At 44.5% G+C, this 17,676-nt stretch overlaps 2 protein-coding genes across 9 annotated transcripts in view; one reads left to right on the forward strand and one right to left on the reverse strand.

Moving 5' to 3' along the window:
- The window catches only part of MBNL2 (muscleblind like splicing regulator 2), a 155,367-nt gene extending 142,828 nt beyond the window's left edge, over positions 1–12,539 (reverse strand). For 4 of the 8 annotated variants that reach the window (XM_032402736.1, XM_032402734.1, XM_032402731.1 and 1 more), the window contains exon 1: positions 12,287–12,538. The gene's annotated coding sequence lies outside the window, so the exon portion shown is untranslated. Of the gene's footprint in view, positions 1–12,286 lie in introns of all 8 variants that reach the window. The other 4 variants (XM_032402733.1, XM_032402730.1, XM_032402735.1 and 1 more) reach the window with 2 other exon arrangements.
- A 3,559-nt stretch (positions 12,540–16,098) lies between these two features.
- On the forward strand, positions 16,099–16,509 carry LOC116631277 (60S ribosomal protein L32-like). Its single transcript, XM_032402463.1, has one exon. It carries the CDS (start codon positions 16,102–16,104, stop codon positions 16,507–16,509), a length of 408 nt encoding a protein of 135 aa, XP_032258354.1. The 5' UTR covers positions 16,099–16,101.
- The last annotated feature ends 1,167 nt before the right edge of the window (positions 16,510–17,676 follow it).

Below are 17,676 nucleotides of genomic sequence, written 5' to 3' on the forward strand. Positions count from 1 at the left end.
GGGGGGGGGGGGGGGGGGGGGGGAGGGCCCGCGGGGGGAGCCACAGAGGGCCACAGGCTCACACAGAACTGCACTGACCAGATCTAAGACAGGGACTCCGTACTGTTGACAAAGCACACAGCCCCATGTTGCTGCTTCCCGTGACTCTCTGCACTAATCGTTCAGGCTGGAAGGAAGAGATCAGAACATCAAATAAAAACACAGGCACAGAACCATTAACTCAAGACCCGACATGTATCTGGCTAAGGAGACTGATATTCACTCTGGTTTCCACAATGTTTTAAACAGCAACATTCTCCAACTTCCCATCCTGGGTTCCTGGCTGTCAATGTTTCCAAAAATAACCCCTCCTCTCAATTATTTTTTCTGATCAATTATTTATCATGGTCTGGGTTATACAACATAAATTTTACCCCGGGGGGGGGGGGAATTTATGCTCCCTCGTGGTCAGCTAGGAAATTTGTAGTTTTAATTAAAAAGGCAAATTTTCAGCTTGGAAGAGAGTGCTGGCTGGGTTTATGGACATTAGTAAAACTAGTAGTAAAGAGAAAAAAAAAAAAGGCAGAGAGGAGGCCTGGGGATCTTTAGGTTAAATTTCAACCTAGAGATTTTCCTAAGAAAAAACTGGCAGACTTGTCTCTGGAGTTTGAGAGCCTTTGAACAGGCTTTCTCTAGATGAAAACCTGGCCAGCTAGTCGGGAAATAGTTGACCAGCCCTTCCTTTGTTTGCTCAGGGTGGCCCTGAGTAGGGGCCCTGGGCGGAACTGAGGGAGAAAATCCTTCCTGGTTTCTCCCTCTCTGAGGAAGGAGGACAGGTTCGTGCAGATCACTGTTGACTGGAGCTGGGATTAATTAGTTCCTTTGGTGACCTTGGCATCTACTGATGGCGGAGCGTGTCTTCGAGCTGCTGAGGACTGTGTTGAGAGCCACAGAGGAACCAGGGAGGACTGGGAGCCACAGCTAAAGTGATCACCATTTTGTGGAGCCGAAAACAGAAACAAACAAACAAAAAAAACAACAAAAGAGCACCCAAAACATGTATTTGACCTCTGAAAACTGCTCTAGTGTGGTATTCAAATTGTGTGGATTCTCTATCTGTATCTGTATATATACCAACCTATATCTGTTGCTGTGTGTATGTATATTAATGTATAGATCTGCGTGTGTGTGTGTGTGTATCAATCTAAATACATAATATATAATCTAAATATCTCTATCTGGATATATAAGTATTAATCTCTACTTATATTAATCTAAATCTGTATCTACGTATCTATATCTGTTATTAATCTCTATTTCTACCTATGTACATATATATCCACCTAAATCTATCAATCATCCTATGGGTTTTGCAAGTCAATGTCTAACAACTTGCCAGGTATTTCCAAAGGTGTCTACGGCCTATTGTTGGGATTGAAGATAATTTTAAAGCATTCCACATCACTGGGGAAGATGTCTGTCCCTCCTAAGTTCACCTCCACCCCTCAGTTCTTCCACGCTGTGCTAACAGAGCTCAGGGAGCGCAGTGCCCCACCCCTCCCTCGATCACCGCTGGTTCAAGGTTCAAGTAGGATAGAGTTTTGGGTCCACAAGAGAAACTCAAAAGAGTGTCTTAAGTTGCATAAATAAAGGTATTATAGCCTAAATAAGGGAGTTGTCAACTGCTCCTATCAGAGGAAGCTTGACTGCTATCTGTTAATTTGTGAAGAGGCATTTGGGTCACTCTGAAGGCCCAAACGAGGGCTGGGGAGTGAAAGTCACCGGAGTCACATTTCATTTCAGCACAAGGATGAATTTTACAATAAAATGTTATGGTCTGTAAGCATTCTGAGGTAGTGACTGTCCAGTTAACAGAGGGGAAAAGCCGCTCTGAGAACCTGCTTGCCACGGCTGTGGTAGAAGGTAGACATGAACTGTGCTAGATAATCCCTCCAATTCCTCCCAATTTGGGACTCCCCCCAATTTGCATCTTAGGCTTATGGGTTTTGTCAGATGGGTAGCTCTCTGGAGGAGAGGCTGTTAGACCCTCGAGTGTGTGAGGGGCCCCTCCGCGGGCCCTGACGCGTCTCCCCAAGCCCCCACCCTCCCACCCCCTGAGCACCAGAGAACCAAGGAGCAGGTGAGCAGCAGGTCACGGGGAGTAAGGAGTTAAGGAGACCGAAGCTCTCCGTGGGTCCCTGCAGCCCCAGAGGCAGCTAGTCCCTTTGATCCTGACTCTTAATTGCAGCCTAGTTGCACCAGGGAACTTTAAAGAAAAGAAACAGGGAAACTAGAGATAGGGTTTGTTTTGTTTCCTGAGGGGATGGTCTTTGTGGTGGCTGCCAGGAAGCTGATACTTTAGGGCTAGAATGATGGGCTTCCTAAGGGGGCAAATAAATAGACCCTTCTACCAGCTCAGAGCCAGGTGTGAAGGGAACCCCAGAAACAGCTGGCATCTATGTGTGCCCTGTAGAACGGATGCCAGGGACAGCCTCGGCAGAGAGCAGAGCAAGAGAGAGGAGACGGTGGGCTAGCTCAGGAGCAGGCTGAGCGGGGGCAGGAGACGGCCACCCCGGGCCTCGAGACTCGGCCACAGCACAACACATCTCGCCTCCTCACAGGCCTCACAGCCAATAATGGGCTCTTACATATGGTGTCTATAAGTTGACATCTTTAGGCCTTTAAGCTTCTTACACACACACACACACACACACACACGCACATGAGATTCAAGAAAAGGCCAACTAATGACAATAAATAATGGAGAGAAAGCTCTAGCCATCCCTGGTGATGGATCCAGTCCCTTTGTGAGGAGCAGCTCCTGGCTAAAACTGAGCTCAAGCCTGCACGGTTACACCAGCAATTGCTTGTTTGTGTTCTGCCTCACTGTTGAGGGAGTTGGGCCAGCAGTATGTGCAGATGCACGAGAAGTTTCTCTAAAGCAAAGCCCCAAGGAAGCACCTTGGGAAAAGGCCTGGGTGTTTGGAGACCACCAACGGGTTTCGCTGACCCCAGCGAGTAACTCAGCCTCCCTGGACTTTCTGTTCTTCATAAAGAGGCTTAACTGAGTCCATGTACATGAAGCTCTCAGCAGAGGGCTTGGCATACAGTAGGCACTCAATAAACTCAATAGACACGTGTTTCCTTTCATTCTTAAAAGGTTATTGGTAAATTAAAAATGCATAAAAACACTGGCCATCTGTGTGTGAAGTAAGTGGGCATCTGGGCAGGGAAGACTTCCTCAAAATCAGTTTAGCTCCACTCCTGGGCCAGGAAAGTGGAGCCACATGTGGGACAGACCGGAAAACGAAGGACTCAAGCAAGGGGAGACAGATGGACACAAAACCAGGTGTAAGACTTGTAGCAACATATAAAACTGTCCACAGTCAGGCCTGGCCATTTCACTTAAGCCACCACATTAGACAGTAGCATTTCTAAAATTGTCTTCATTGCTATTGCAAAATGTTAAAACTAGCATTTGAAACTTTAACTGCATATAACAACCCTTCCTCTCTACTCTTCGTATTCTTTGGAGAGCATGACGAGAGAATGGCATTATCTGCACCATTAAGGGTGATGATGAGTTTGTCAGAGTTCCCTGAGCTAATCCACCGAGGGCATGAGGACTGGAGTAGCTATGTCAGACTCCCAGGTCCCCCTTCCGACCACTGTCCAGAGGAAACAGAGTCTAAGGCTGATTTCGAAGACAGATTTCATAGGAGAAAAGTATCTCTGGAACAGAGACGGGTAAACAAACTCACTAGCCTTCCCTGGAGACTGGTGAGGAAATCTCTTGGGGAATTGGTTAAGAGTCCCTGTCCACAGAGAAGACAGCCATCACGAGCACAGGGAGACATCCACAGACCTGCAGCCCACAGCCACAGAACCTGCTGGAAACCGTGCAAGTCCCTGCCTTTCGCCCTTGACCACAGAAGCTTTGGGGCAAGGCTCAAGGGATAAGTCAGAGATAAGGCTCACCCTACTCGGAACCTGAGCATCCTGGAAAGGCTTACTGTGCTGAGGAGGCAGGTCCTGGCCCCCAGCCCTGTGGAGCCCTCCTTTAAAACCATGCCAGACCCAATGGCTTGCCACCATCTACACTGATGCTAGCATCATCTGGGAGCTTGTTAGAAATGCACGATCTCAGGCCCCATTCCAAATCTACCCAAACAGAATGTACATTTTTAATAAGATCCCCAGGTGATGCCCTCTGCACACGGAAATTTGAGAGGCATTCTGCGGTGTACACACTCTAGGTATCTGGTATGAGGACAACCACCATTTGCCTACTTTGAATGCTTTCTCATTTTCTTGAGCAGTCCTTATGGCTGGGTTCAGCAGAGACCTGCTAGATTCAAGAATAAATGGACCTCTGGGTCTGTGAGAATAGGATGACCAGTGTCCAGGGAAATCTCCAATCTCTCTGGAATTCCCATCCTAACCAATACCACCACCCCAAAATGTGTATTTCAAGATACAGATGTTGGAGTTGATAACTGCTGGCTTCAAGTGTTTTCTTGTGGTTATTACCGAAAACCTACTTTTTTAAAAGTCAACTGTATATATGAAAAACACAGCTATGAGGATCTCCTTATCAATTCAGTATTCTTTTTAAAAAAGATTTTATTTATTTATTTGAGAGAGAGAGAGAGAGGAGAGGAGGAGGAGGAACAGAGGGAAAGGAACACGCAGACTCCACACTGAGTGCAGAGCCCAATGCAGAGCTTCATCCCATGACTCTGAGATCATGACCTGAGCTGAAACCAAAAGTTGGACGCTTAACTCACTGAGCCACCCAGGCTCCCCCTCCATCCAATATTCTGTGACTCTCAGCGTTACAGTGAACCAATATTTGCCTTCAAAGGGCCAGAGAGGGTAAACTATGTGCAGTAGGATAATACAGTGTGGGAGGCTGCTCTGTCATCCATGGAAGCAAGGAGACTGCGGTATGGTGCTTAAGAGTCTTAGTACTATTTTTTTTTGGCTGGCAATTTTGCTCCCTTGTGGGTATTTATTTTCTTGATCCTTTGCTAACTCTTACTCTCTTCTAGGCCTCTGCCAGTCCTCCCCCATGGCTCATCCTTGGTCATCTGCCTGTCTCCTGAAGGTTACGAGCATCCATGGCCTCAATTATGATTTCAACATAGGTTTGTCTCAATTTACATCTGAAACCTCGCATCTAAGCTGTTCTCCATTCCCACACTGTCAAATGTCTGTGGGAGAGCCCACTTGGATGACCCGTCATTAGCTAAAGCACCATGACCAGAGCTCAAAATTCATCATCTCCTTCCTTTCCTCCACCTCATTCCTATTGTTTGGTCCCTTTTCCCATCCATCTCGATTTTCTGTTAGGGTTCCACTGATATTTCTCCTGATAGAAACACCAGTGTCATTTTGGCTCTTCTAAGCTCTCACTAGCTTCTCTTACTTTCCCTTCAAGACACCTTTTGGATTTGCCCTTTCTCTATCCTCACACTGCTGGTCTAATCCAACTCTTTCCTACATCATACCTAGAACACTGCCCTTTTTTTTTTTTGCCAGTGGCATCACTTGTTACAAATTTTCAAACCTCTAACTCTATCTTACAAGTCCTAATTGAACACTTTTAAAGCATTAGATGTGATGTTATAGGTAACAAAATCAAATTCCTCCTCATAGCTCTTCGGGTCTTCCGTATACTGACTTCCCCACTAATCCTATTGACCACTGCTCCCCAACATGTCATCCCTGTTCTCCAAAGACAAGTTTCCACACTGGCCCCTACATCACGTCATGCTGTTCCTCCCTCTGGAGATGACCTTCCCTTCTCTGATTTTGACTACTGTCCTCTCCAAACTTTGTTGAACATATCCCCCCATCAGAAAAATACTTTGGAGCAGGAACAACTATCATAAGGTTGTTACTTAGTTATAAATGTTATACTTGCATAACAATATTAATATGTCACATACATTATCAAACATATGAAAATTGACATTTTAAAAGGATGAGCTAAATAATGTATAAGATGCAAGTTCAGCTACTCCTCACCTGGTGAATAATCTTGCCCTACCTAGGCTTGGGGTATAGACATTCCACTTCAGAACCACTGATCTGCACAAAATATATCCATCCAGAGATATAGTAAGCATCTCTTCCTCTAATAAAGTTATCTACTACTCCAGCCCAAACAGAGTTCTACCTTCCCAAACTACCAGAGCATTTAAAATTACAAATAGTAAATCACTGATAGATGCTTCACCAATACTTCTTAGTTGATTAATTGAAGCTTGCATCCAGGATGCCAGAAATTTATAGATTTTTAAAACAATTCAATATCTTAATTAAAAACATTACTGTCTTTCCAAAATTGCTTGGGTTGGGCTCTATGCACTATGCAACATCTGTTACAAGAAAACTCCTTGTCAGACTGCAGGGTGATTTCATTTAAAGACTGCTTTATCTCACTGAATATCATGTGCACAGATTCCCATAGTTTTGAGGACTAACTTTTCTGTTTTTTGGCTACGGAAAACATTGCTTCATCTCACTCAAGTTCAGTTTCTGTTTAACTCATAAAATGGGAACAAAAAGGGGATTTTGTGACCATTAAAGAGATGATAAAAACTGAAATGGTTTATACATGTAAGACGTTGCTATTATTATCACACCCAGCATTTTTGCATCATAATGTAAACGATATCAGGTATATCTGAGATTTCTAAAAATAACTGACCTCCTACAGGCATGGGAGGTCTCATGGGCAAATGGAATACTTTGAATTTTGGTTTCATTCTTGACTTTGGTTTTTCCCAGGTCTGCAAGCCATTTGCAACCATTAATGAATTTTATGTTCTAGAAGCACCTGCCTGCCATCCATAGCCAAACTCACCTTGCCGCTGTGTGGCTGGGTCGGGGCATGAAGCCTAGAGGTTCTGTCCCCTGTTGCCTTCGGAGCAGTCAGAGCTGAGAAAGCAAAGCCAATCAACCTCTCTTCTTGCTCTGCCTTGGCAACTAGGCTGCCTCCAGTACTAGTTATAAGGGGTTGTCCAAGAAAGTTGTGGGGACAGGAGAGAGTGGCATGCATACACGTACCAGGGACACTCAGAAGTTTTTGCTGCTCTTCAAAATTCATGTCAACTAACCACAGACAAAATAAATACTTTTTTAAAATCCAGGTTATAACTCATCTCTTCCAGGAGTTTTACCTAGTGCTCTAATTTTAGGCTCCTGGTTTTTAAACCCTCTTTTTGAACTGTTAATTGAGATAATGTCTGTGAAAGCCCTTTGTGAAGTGTAAGAAACTATACATATGTTAATTATCCTTCTGAAGACATTTGTGTGCTGACCTATTCTTACCTTGTTTGTAAGTATCTTGTTCCCCGGCGATTGTGGATTGCAAATGCTTAAGGCCCAGGACCTGCCTCGCTGGGTGTTTCCTGCCTCCTCCCTCTGTCCTCTGAGGGGGGCTCACCACCCCCAAAGCTCTTAGAGCAGTCAGCTTGCATTGATGCTCATAAACCTTAGCACTGCCCATCTGCCTGCCAAGACTCATAACTAAAAAGACTTCTTGAGGCTCGTTTACGTCCTCGGTCTGCCCTCTCAGCTCTCCCCCAAACTGGGTCCCTAACCTTGGAGCTTGTCTACACCCAGAAAATACACAGAGATGTTAGGGTAACAAAACAAAACAAAACAAAACAAAGCAAAAACTTCGTGTTTAAAAGGGGAAATATATATTTTTTTAACGTAACTGTTTTTAAGGGGAAAAAAGGTGGGGGGGGGGGGCGGAGTTTAACCCTCCAGGGTCTGGAATCAGGTTTCCTTGCTGGGATTGGGAATGGCCAGATAATTGCATCAGGAGCTCCCCAGGTACCCTGAGGCTTGGGAGTGTGGGAGAAGGTCTAGGATTTCCTTTTGGTGACTTTTGGAGGCTTTTTAGATGACACATCCATGTTCCCCCAGTCACTTCGGCACTGAATCTCGGCCGGTGGAGACTGCGTGATTGCTCTCAGCAGACTCATATTTGGGATTTTTCAGAGCATTCTCCTATGTCTGCTGTTCCTCTTACATCTCTGTATGTTATTTAAACAGCGTTTATGCCGAGAAATGGAATAGAGGTGAAGAAAGTATATGCAGACATTTAAAACTCAAAATTCCTTCCTTTATTCTCCCCCCCAACACTAAGAACTGTCTGAAACCTACAATAAATGCCTGGTAGTTAATGTGAAATTAACATTAGCCAGTAAATTTATTATTAAAGTCTTTAAAACTTACAATTTTGCATCATTTCTTCCTGCCTTTTATTTTGCACGTACACTAAGTCAGGTATTAGGGAATTGACTCGTTCTAACCAAAGAGCAAAAGCCAGAGAACCCAAGAGGTGTTTAATAAACACTTGTTGACTGATTGATGGAATATACTGACCTCGCATCTCCTAGACAACGCATTCTTTGTCAGAGCACTAAGGTAAGTCGGTGGGTCCACTTTTATTACCAAACATTTCTGCCATGTCGAGGGGAGGAGGCCAGCTGAAACTCTGTCCACGGGCCTGGGGCTCAGGTTCACAAAAGAAACCCTAGGGCTCTACCTTTCACACCTGTTTTCACTCTCAGCAACAGAGGGGGGACTTGCCCCAGCTAAACAATGCAGAGCTGTTGGAGACACAGGTCTGATGCACACTTAACCATGACGCCATCTCGGACTCCTTACTATGAATATTACCACGGCTGCAACTCACAGTTTGTACACATTAAAAAACAAAACATAAGAAACAACAGAGCTGAGTAAAATTAAAAAAGAGAGAGAGAAACACAGTATTGTAACTAATTTACAAAGCCCAGCTAAGTCTTTCTGCCTCGTTCTTCCAAGAGAAACCGAAGCGTGAAATATCAAGTTCCCGGCTCCCCACAGCCAGGCACATCTCTGCCCATCCGATTCAGCTGACCATTCCAGAAAGTATGCCTGTGTGCATGACCCCCTCGCTTCTCTTCGCAGCCCCTTCCTCTCTTTCCTTGCTAGGACTCCGGGCAGACTTCGTGAAAAGAGCTAAGTGCTTTACCCTGTTCTGCTTGGCCCCTGGGGTTCCGTGCTCACCTGGCCCAGACCCTGGACCTATGGCTTCCCCTTGACTTTGCTCCTGGCTGGCATTGATGGTTTACACTCCCCGCCCTTCTGCCATGCCCCTCACCTCCACTGCCCACCTGCTCCCTAGAGCTGCCAGATTTCTCTGCCTAACACGACAGCCGAAAATGTTTCTGACCCTGTCAGCTCTCAGGTGCAGCTCTACCTGGACATTAAAGGCCCCCAAACTATGTCTTCAACAACCAACAAGCCCCACATGCCCCTTTCATTAATCAGAATCCCCTTGCAATGTTACCAACCTACTTCTATGCTGATGATATGTTTTGTCATTTCGGAAAATGTAAACAAATCACTATGCCTTTCTCTCCATCTTCTCTTGTTATCGGTAAGAAAGTGCAGGACGGAAGGGAGAGAAAATGCGTGTGAGACTGAGCCTAGTCCGTCTACCGTCAGGAATTCTCTTCAACTCGAATCTAAATGCTCTTCTCCCAATTTTTGCTCGGAATCTTGAGTACCTGATCTTGAATTTCGATGGCGCTCCCTGAGCGCGGGACTGGCTGGTAGCCATGTGATATTGATTTGTTTTCACCATAGCAACAGCAAATTAAAACAACTAGCAGAGAGGAGGCAGGCTGTTAACCAGTAAAGCTACATAACCAGTATATTTTGCAAGCATATTTTCCTCCTTTCCTCTTATTTTCTGTCTTATTCATTCCACTTTCACAAATTTAATGCAAAGTCAAGGCAAAAATAGCACGAAATGCTTTGGGCACTACAAGGTCTACGTCTGAAATAGTCTGGTTGGCACAGTTTCTAGTATATTAGACCAGATCGATGGAGAAAATGCAAACACCAACGCTCTGATTTCCTTGGAAATTTAGTTTGTTGGTCTAAGGTTAAATATCCCTAGAAAATGGACATGAGCATGAAGTAGAGTGAAGGGTTCTGGAAATATGACTATCTTAATACCCTACGGCATTTGCCAACAGTTTCATTAATACAGAGGTTTTATCCTTTGTACTTTAAATAGCTCATTGTAGCAAGAGACAAATGACTTTTTTTTTTTTTTTTTTTTGGTACAAGGTCAAGGCCTCTCAAAATGCTAGAATTATGAGAGAAAGTGTAGCAAGTATTACTCAGTTCTATTAAGAGAAAGAGAAACTGAGGTGGGTGCTTGCTTATTAAGGCTACACAAGCAGCATGAAAGGGAATGTCAACTAGAACCAGGAACTCCCGAAAACTCCCATCTGTTCTGATGGAAATTCTCTCTTAAAAGGCTCTGTGTTAAGAAACTAACCTTCCCCTGAGCTCTGTGACCAAGGTTACCACCTGTGACATGGATTAACAACCCGCAGGATTGGCCTTCCCTCCCTTCAGCCCATCTGCCCTGGGACATCGTGCTCTTTCTATAAAAGCAGCTGTTCCCACCATCACAACCAGCCAGAGTTGGTGGCATAACCGTGGTCCTCAATAGTGGCTCTAGGGGAACTGGGAATGAGGCCACAGGCACTGTCCACCCAGGTGGCGGTACTGGGCTGTGCCGAGGGGAAGTGGGGCCAGAAGCAAAGCCATGCTCCGCTCCCCGCCGTTTTCGGCCTGCGCAGCCAGAACCCTGCAGAGAACCTGCTCAGACCCGCCCGAGGAGAGGCAGGTAGGAGAAGATGCCCTAGTTATGCTGGAGACTGGTTGGGGGTTTAGAAAGGCCGGGCTACGCTGTGAAGACATAACTCAAGACCTGCCAAGAGAGAGTCAGAATGTTCCTGGCCAGGACATAAAGCAATATTCCTCTCCATGAGCCTGAATAAAAGAACACACAGCAGAAATAGTTGGGGGATGACGTCAGAAGTTCTGGGCTAGTGTCCTGCACTTCTCCTTGAAAGTAAAAACAGTGGGTCTAGAAGAATCTACGTGGCACTGCCCTTCTTTAAATGAATATTTGAACAGCCCCTCACAAAACAGGCAGGGTAGCTGGAGAAACTTCATCTTATTGAAAGATTAGAAGCATGCCCTCCTCTCTCTCTCTCTCTCTCTTTTTTTTACTTTATTAGCCCCCAAATTCACGTATTAACAAATTAACAAATATCTTTCCACTTAACCTTTGTCTTTTAAAAGGACAGCGATGTTTCTTGAAGAACATTCACGGTGGTAGTGGTTAGGCAAGTCAGATTTTTTTCCTTCGCTTCAGTGCTTGCTAACTATTCTAAAAATGTTACACATTTATTGTAAACACATGCTTCCGAGGCCTAACAAAAAAGCACAGTTTCCTCATGCCTGGCAGAAATTTAAAACGGAAAAGGGCAGAAAGAATTCTTTAACAAATATATCATTTCCTTCTCTTGGGCCAAGTGTGTTAAAAATAAATCTCCATCATTTCTCCCTGCTGCTTCTCGGCAAGAAAGTTGATATGGTTCGGCATAGTGAGACACAGCTTTAAAAGCTAGCCTGCCCTCATTAAATTATTCTGCTGGCTGTGTGTTCTCATTAAAAATGCATAAAGATCAGATAATTGCAGTAAGCATTATTAACCCAGCTTTACTTTTGAATATAATGGTTCCACTTTTAAGCTGGAAACAAAGGCTCAGACATGCCAGAAAAAGAAATGTAAACATTGAACTACAGTATCGAAAACTTGTCAGAAAGCTACCTCTTGCTAGCTTGTTAAAAATGTGCTTTTGAAACTCAACGCCCTGGCATTACAGAATGAGGCAGGTCTCTAATTTCTAATAAACAGACATGTATATATATATATACATATATGTATATGTATATGTATATATATATTTTTTTAGCTAAACGTTCCACCGATGATGATTCACTGCGAAGTTTTCTTTTTCTTCTTAATTACAAGCCCGTTTTTCAAATAATAGGATCAATGTAAACTTTATTTATTCGGGAGTTAACGATGGCAGTGTGAGAACGCTCTCCACCGAGAAAATAAGAACGCTCCCAAGAATTCAAATGGTTTCTGTTGAAGAAATAAATAGATCTGTTCTTGGAATAAAAACTCGTTTTATGCCTCACCCCAGACAGGCGGCATCGATTCAAGCTTTGCCATGTCTTTCCCTCAAATCAGAATGTTACGTAAAACTCCAGGGTCCCCTGCAAGTATTACATTTGAATTAGTGGAATCCGGTTTCCCTGGCTTCCCGAAGCAACACACATGGAATGCAGCATACTGCAGCAAACTCTTTAAACATTCAAAAAAAAAAAAAAAAAAAAAAAGGGAAGGGGGGGATGATTCTCTTACCTTGTTTAGCTCTGCCTCTTCTTCCCGTTTACAGTAACCCCGGGAACATCTGGCAGAATCGGGCGGCCGAGGAGGCTTCTCCGCGGCATCATGAGGAAGAAATTTCCATGTAAATAGTCCTCATTCCCTGCGTATTGTACTCTGAGAGCCGTCTGCCGTAGCTGGAAAATTTTGCCTTCAGATGATGAAGCAAAGACAGTCTAAACTCTGTTGCTGTAAAGCTGCAGCCCTTCCTCCCGACAAACCCCTCCCCGCGGCGGGGCGGGCGGCCAATCGCCGGCCAGCTCGTCAGCCCTGCTCGTCGGAGCCCGGCCCTCATAGGGTGACGGACACAGCAACACAGCGCCGGCCGTGTGTGAAAACAGTGCATCCATACTGATGAAAGAGGAATTTCCCTCTCAGAAGAAAGCAATCAGAGCACCAAGACAAAGTGGCACATAATTGGCAGAGCCGAGAGAGGGGTAGCTGGAGAAAACACCCTTGAAGACAGCCAGCCTCAAGCTTGGGCTGCACTGCAAATACTTGCGGAAATACCAACTCCGCAGATTCCAAAGGGATCCAGGTCGTACAGGAAACTGAAGTCATGCTCCCGGCTGACAAAGCATGGATTTGTTTTTCGGGGGGGTGGGGGGGTGGGTGGGAAGGAACTGCACGTCGACCACGGGCGGGGATACCTTGCAGAGCATTTTACAGATGATTTCTCTTAGCGGGGGAGACGGTGTTAGCCCGAGTGCATATTCAAAATCAAAACGTGCTTAACCCCCTCGCACGCAGTTTCCCTGAAGAACAGCTGTGACTGCAGTGCTTAGTTCCTGTAGCTCCTAGAGCTTTCATCTAAGTTTTTCCAACCACTGGGGTCTTCAGTTAGGGGATTCTGAACAATACAACTGATAGCTACACATTACCCTTTTGTCCTGTTGGCAGGCACCCCAGAGAGGATTAGGTGTCCTTTCCCCTAATCCTAAGGGACCTCAGGTACCATTTGATAAATACTGTGCATTGGTCCATATTGTCATTAATGAAGCAGTGATTACAGGAAGATAGTCACAGGGGAATGCATACGGCACGCGATCCAAGGGGCATCATTGGGTGCCACTCCCCAAAGGTTGTCTAGAGGTGCTGAAGTTCCCCGAGAAAAAGCAGGAAAAGAGAAACGGAAAGGTTGGTATGGGTCACTTATTTTTTCCCCCAGTCAACGGTACTCCTGCATGCTCTCAAAACAAAACAAAACAAAACAAAACAAAACCCATATGGCATTTGGAGAACACAAAAAGCATACATTTTCCTTCCACTGAAACACAACATTTTGAATTTAAAAAATGAAGTGTCATGCCTCCATGACTAAACCAAAGCAGGAACAAAGCCCCATTCATCTGAAAGGTTGAACCAATGCACTGTTGTTTACGAGCAACTGCTCAGTGCATCGGTAACGATGTCACAGTTGAGGTGGACGGTAGTGGTTTCCTTTGATTTTGCTAACTGCAGTTTGAAACACAAGGTTTCAAAAGATGTGTAGGCTATGTCTTCAATAGACTATCATGCGTTATCCCCCCTTGGATTTTATACTTCTAATGAGGATTACGACAGTTTTCATCCCGATGTAAATCCATCATATATAACTTTTAGGCTTTTGCCTACTATAATTTTTACTGAAAATTTAAATAATCTCTGTGGTCAAACAGGTAGACAATTATTTTTAGCTATCGATATACTTAATATCATACTGCCTGCAAATGGACAATCATCACAGGTCTACGAATCTCCTCTTCCCCATCTCCCTGATTCAGACAATGAGACTACCATGACCTTCATTTCATTCCTGAAATTTTAGTCATCTTTGACTCATTCTCCTACCTTCATCCAATGAAACTAGATCTCATTGATTTTTTTCCCTCCGGGCTAGTTCAGAACTCTGACCTGCTACCTGGATAGTACAAATGCTCGTAAGTTGGCTTCTGGGACGCAAGCCTTCCCATGTTCAAGATTCCCTGTTGCCAGACGGGTTCTCCCGTCATGTAAAGTCATGTTCCTTTCATATTCAAAGTTTTCTCTTTTAAAATCCAAATTACAGACTTTGAAGGATTTTCCATGATCTGGCCTCTCTCTTTCCACTCAACTTTTTCTACCCTGTTTTCCCAAGTGAACTTTTTGATGGAGTCACGCTTATTTCTCCGAGACCTGGCTCCCGCAGTCCATCCCTAGACCTGACTCCCAAGAGCTTCACTTAACAAAATCTCATCCAACCTTTAGACCTCAACTTGCATCCTCTTTCCTCTGTTATGGCTTCTCTGTTCACATCGTCTTCTCTGATGTTCTTCTCCTCTGAAAGCATGCTGGCACTGTTCATTTTACCAGCCCATTAACCCCCTAATGATGAGCTGATCTCCCCACCCCAGAAGGCAAGGTTTGCACGATATATTAAGATAATGTACTTAAAACATCTATACAGCGGCTGGCACGTGATCAATGTGCCACTCTTATATTTATTTCTACACTTCTGTCATATCTAGCAGCATGGCATGAGTAAACTTGCTGATTTCATGATTCCTATCTCAAGAATTGGTATCCTATCCATCCAATTTGCACAAGCAAAAACCTGGTGGTCATTCTTGATCCTCTCTCCCCAAACACCATATGAAATCCATTATCAAAGCTTGTCAGGTTCGGCACCTAGATGTTTAGAAATATTTCACTTCGCCCTGTCTCCACCAATGCGGTTTGGTCCAAGCTATCCATATCTTTCACTATGACTATGAAAACAGACTTTTAGCTGGCCTCCTGCATATTTTCTTGACCCCTTCAGTCCCTTCTCTACATATCAGTAAACATAAGAATTCAAAAGTAGAATTCTGATTATTCTACCTACAGTCCTCTGCCCAAAATCTTTGCTATGGACTAAGCTGTGTCTCCTCCAAATTCCTATGTTGAAGCCCTAAGCCCCAGTGGGGTGGTATTTGGAGATGAGGTCTTTGGGAGATAATCAGGTTATGAGGGTGGAGCCCTCATGATGGAATTAGTGCCCTTCTAAGAAAAGATATCAAGGAGAGAGATCTTTTCTCTCTCTCTCACCCAAGCGAGGACAGAGCAAGAAGGCAGTCATCTCCAAGCCTGGAAGCAGGCCATTACCAAAACCTGACCATACTGTCCCCTGGTTTCAGACTTCCAGCCTCCAGAACCCTGAGAAAGTACATTTCTGTTGGTTAAGCCACTCGTCCACAGGGCATTCTGTTATGGCAGCGTGGGCTGGGGAACAAGATAAAAGTTCTCAGCGTGGTCTACAAGGTCCCATGTTATCCAGCCCTGACCTACCTCTCTAGCCTAATCAGTGGCCTTTTCTTCAGGGAGACCTTCCCTGACCCCACGATGAGTTTACGTCCCACCTGTTGTTTTCTCTCCCAGCCTGTGCACTCCAGAGCAGTGCTTCTTGAATTTAATGTGCATGCAGATCCCCCAGGGATCTTGTTAAAATTCTATCTCAGTAGTTCTTGGGTGGATACTGAGATTCTGCATTGCTAACAAGCTCCCAGGTGATGCTGCTACTTCTGGTCCATGGACTACTCTTTGAGTAGCAAGATTTTATAGATGTTGTTTACTTTATAGCACTTTTTATAGGGCATGGGAATACGTTTATTTGGTTAATTACTTAAGATCTATCTTCTCAGCCAGCTGACCAGCATCAGAAGCCACTACTGTCTCTCCAACATCCAACTGAGTATGTGCCTGGCACGTGACAGGAGATGCGCAATGATAAATATGTGTTTTGGCTCTTCCTCGGCGCTGCCTGCGGAGGTGGCAGCCATCTGTTACTGGGCATCATGGCTGCCCTCAGACCTCTGGTGAAGCCCAAGATCATTAAAAAGAGGACCAAGAAGTTCATCTGGCACCAGTCAGACCGCTATGTCAAAATTAAGCGCAACTGGCGGAAACCCAGAGGCACTGACAATAGGGTGCACAGAAGATTCAAGGGCCAGATCTTGATGCCCAACATTGGTTACGGGAGCAACAAGAAAACAAAGCACATGTTGCCCAGTGGCTTCTGGAAGTTCCTAGTCCACAACGTCAAGGACCTTGAAGTGCTGCTGATGTGCAACAAATCTTACTGTGCAGAGATTGCTCACAATGTCTCCTCCAAGAACCGCAAAGCTATTGTGGAAAGAGCAGCCCAGCTGGCAATCAGAGTCACCAATCCCAATGCCAGGCTGTGCAACGAAGAAAATGAATAGACGGCTTGTTGTGCATATCATATTTGTGTTAATAAAACCATACAACTAACTAACTAACTAACTAAATAAATAAATATGTGTTTTGAATTAATGAATTGATCAATACAACATACTGCAGATCCAAGCTGGACTTTTCTTTCTTTTTTTTTTTTTTAAAGATTTTTTATTTATTTATTTGAGAGAGAGAGAATGAGAGAGAGCAAGCACATGAGAGGGGGGAGGGTCAGAGGGAGAAGCAGACTCCCTGCCGAGCAGGGATCCCGATGCGGGACTCGATCCAGGGACTCCAGGATCATGACCTGAGCCGAAGGCAGTCGCTTAACCAACTGAGCCACCCAGGCGCCCCTTTTCTTTCTTTTTCTTTTTCTCATCTGCCTCCCGTTCCTCCCCCTCTCCCCTGACCCTTCTTCCTCTTCTCTTCCTCTTTCTGTCTATAACTCAATTGTGGAAGCCTTGAAACTCTGGAAAGAAAATTAATGTTTATTGAAGTCATGATATACTAAATAGAAAGGAGAATGTTGAGAAACCAAACAGAAAAAGTGTCAAGAAGGTGATGAACTGTGTCAAAGTAAAGAAGGTGGCCAGAGGAATCAAAACCATAGATACTTGTCCAACAGAAGTTGTCAATTATCTCCTCCAGGTTGATGAATTCAAGATCTATAACTCTGTCCCTTTCTCTTGACCTCTATGCCCAATTTATCACTTGAATGGACCAGAGATAACTCATTTTCACCTTGTCCCTAACTTATTTTTTATTCTATTGGAACACATTGCTCTTATGTCTCCCACGTTAGTGAATGGGGCCACCATCTTTGATGCCCGCCTCTGTCTCACTGCCAACATGCAAATACTCCCACGTCCTATAGATTCCTATCTCTTGAATTCATTGATGTCTCCCCATCTTCACTGCTGTGTCCCTAGTTCAAGTCCTCATCCTCTTCTGTCTTCTCTTCACCTCCCTGCTTCCAATCTTGGCCCTCACTTTTCATACAACAGCCATACCACAGCCAAATGGAAACACAAATCTTATCATGTCATTATCTACATAGTCACTCAGTGACACCCGTTATCTTCAGGACAAACTCCTTGCCTAATTCTTGAGTATATTCTCTTACCACTCCTCTTGAACTTACTTCCCTCCTACTTAATACCCAGTATTACTAAACC

The sequence above is a fragment of the Phoca vitulina genome, unplaced genomic scaffold (assembly GCF_004348235.1).
Source record: "Phoca vitulina isolate PV1807 unplaced genomic scaffold, GSC_HSeal_1.0 scaffold5, whole genome shotgun sequence".
NCBI lineage: Eukaryota > Metazoa > Chordata > Mammalia > Carnivora > Phocidae > Phoca > Phoca vitulina.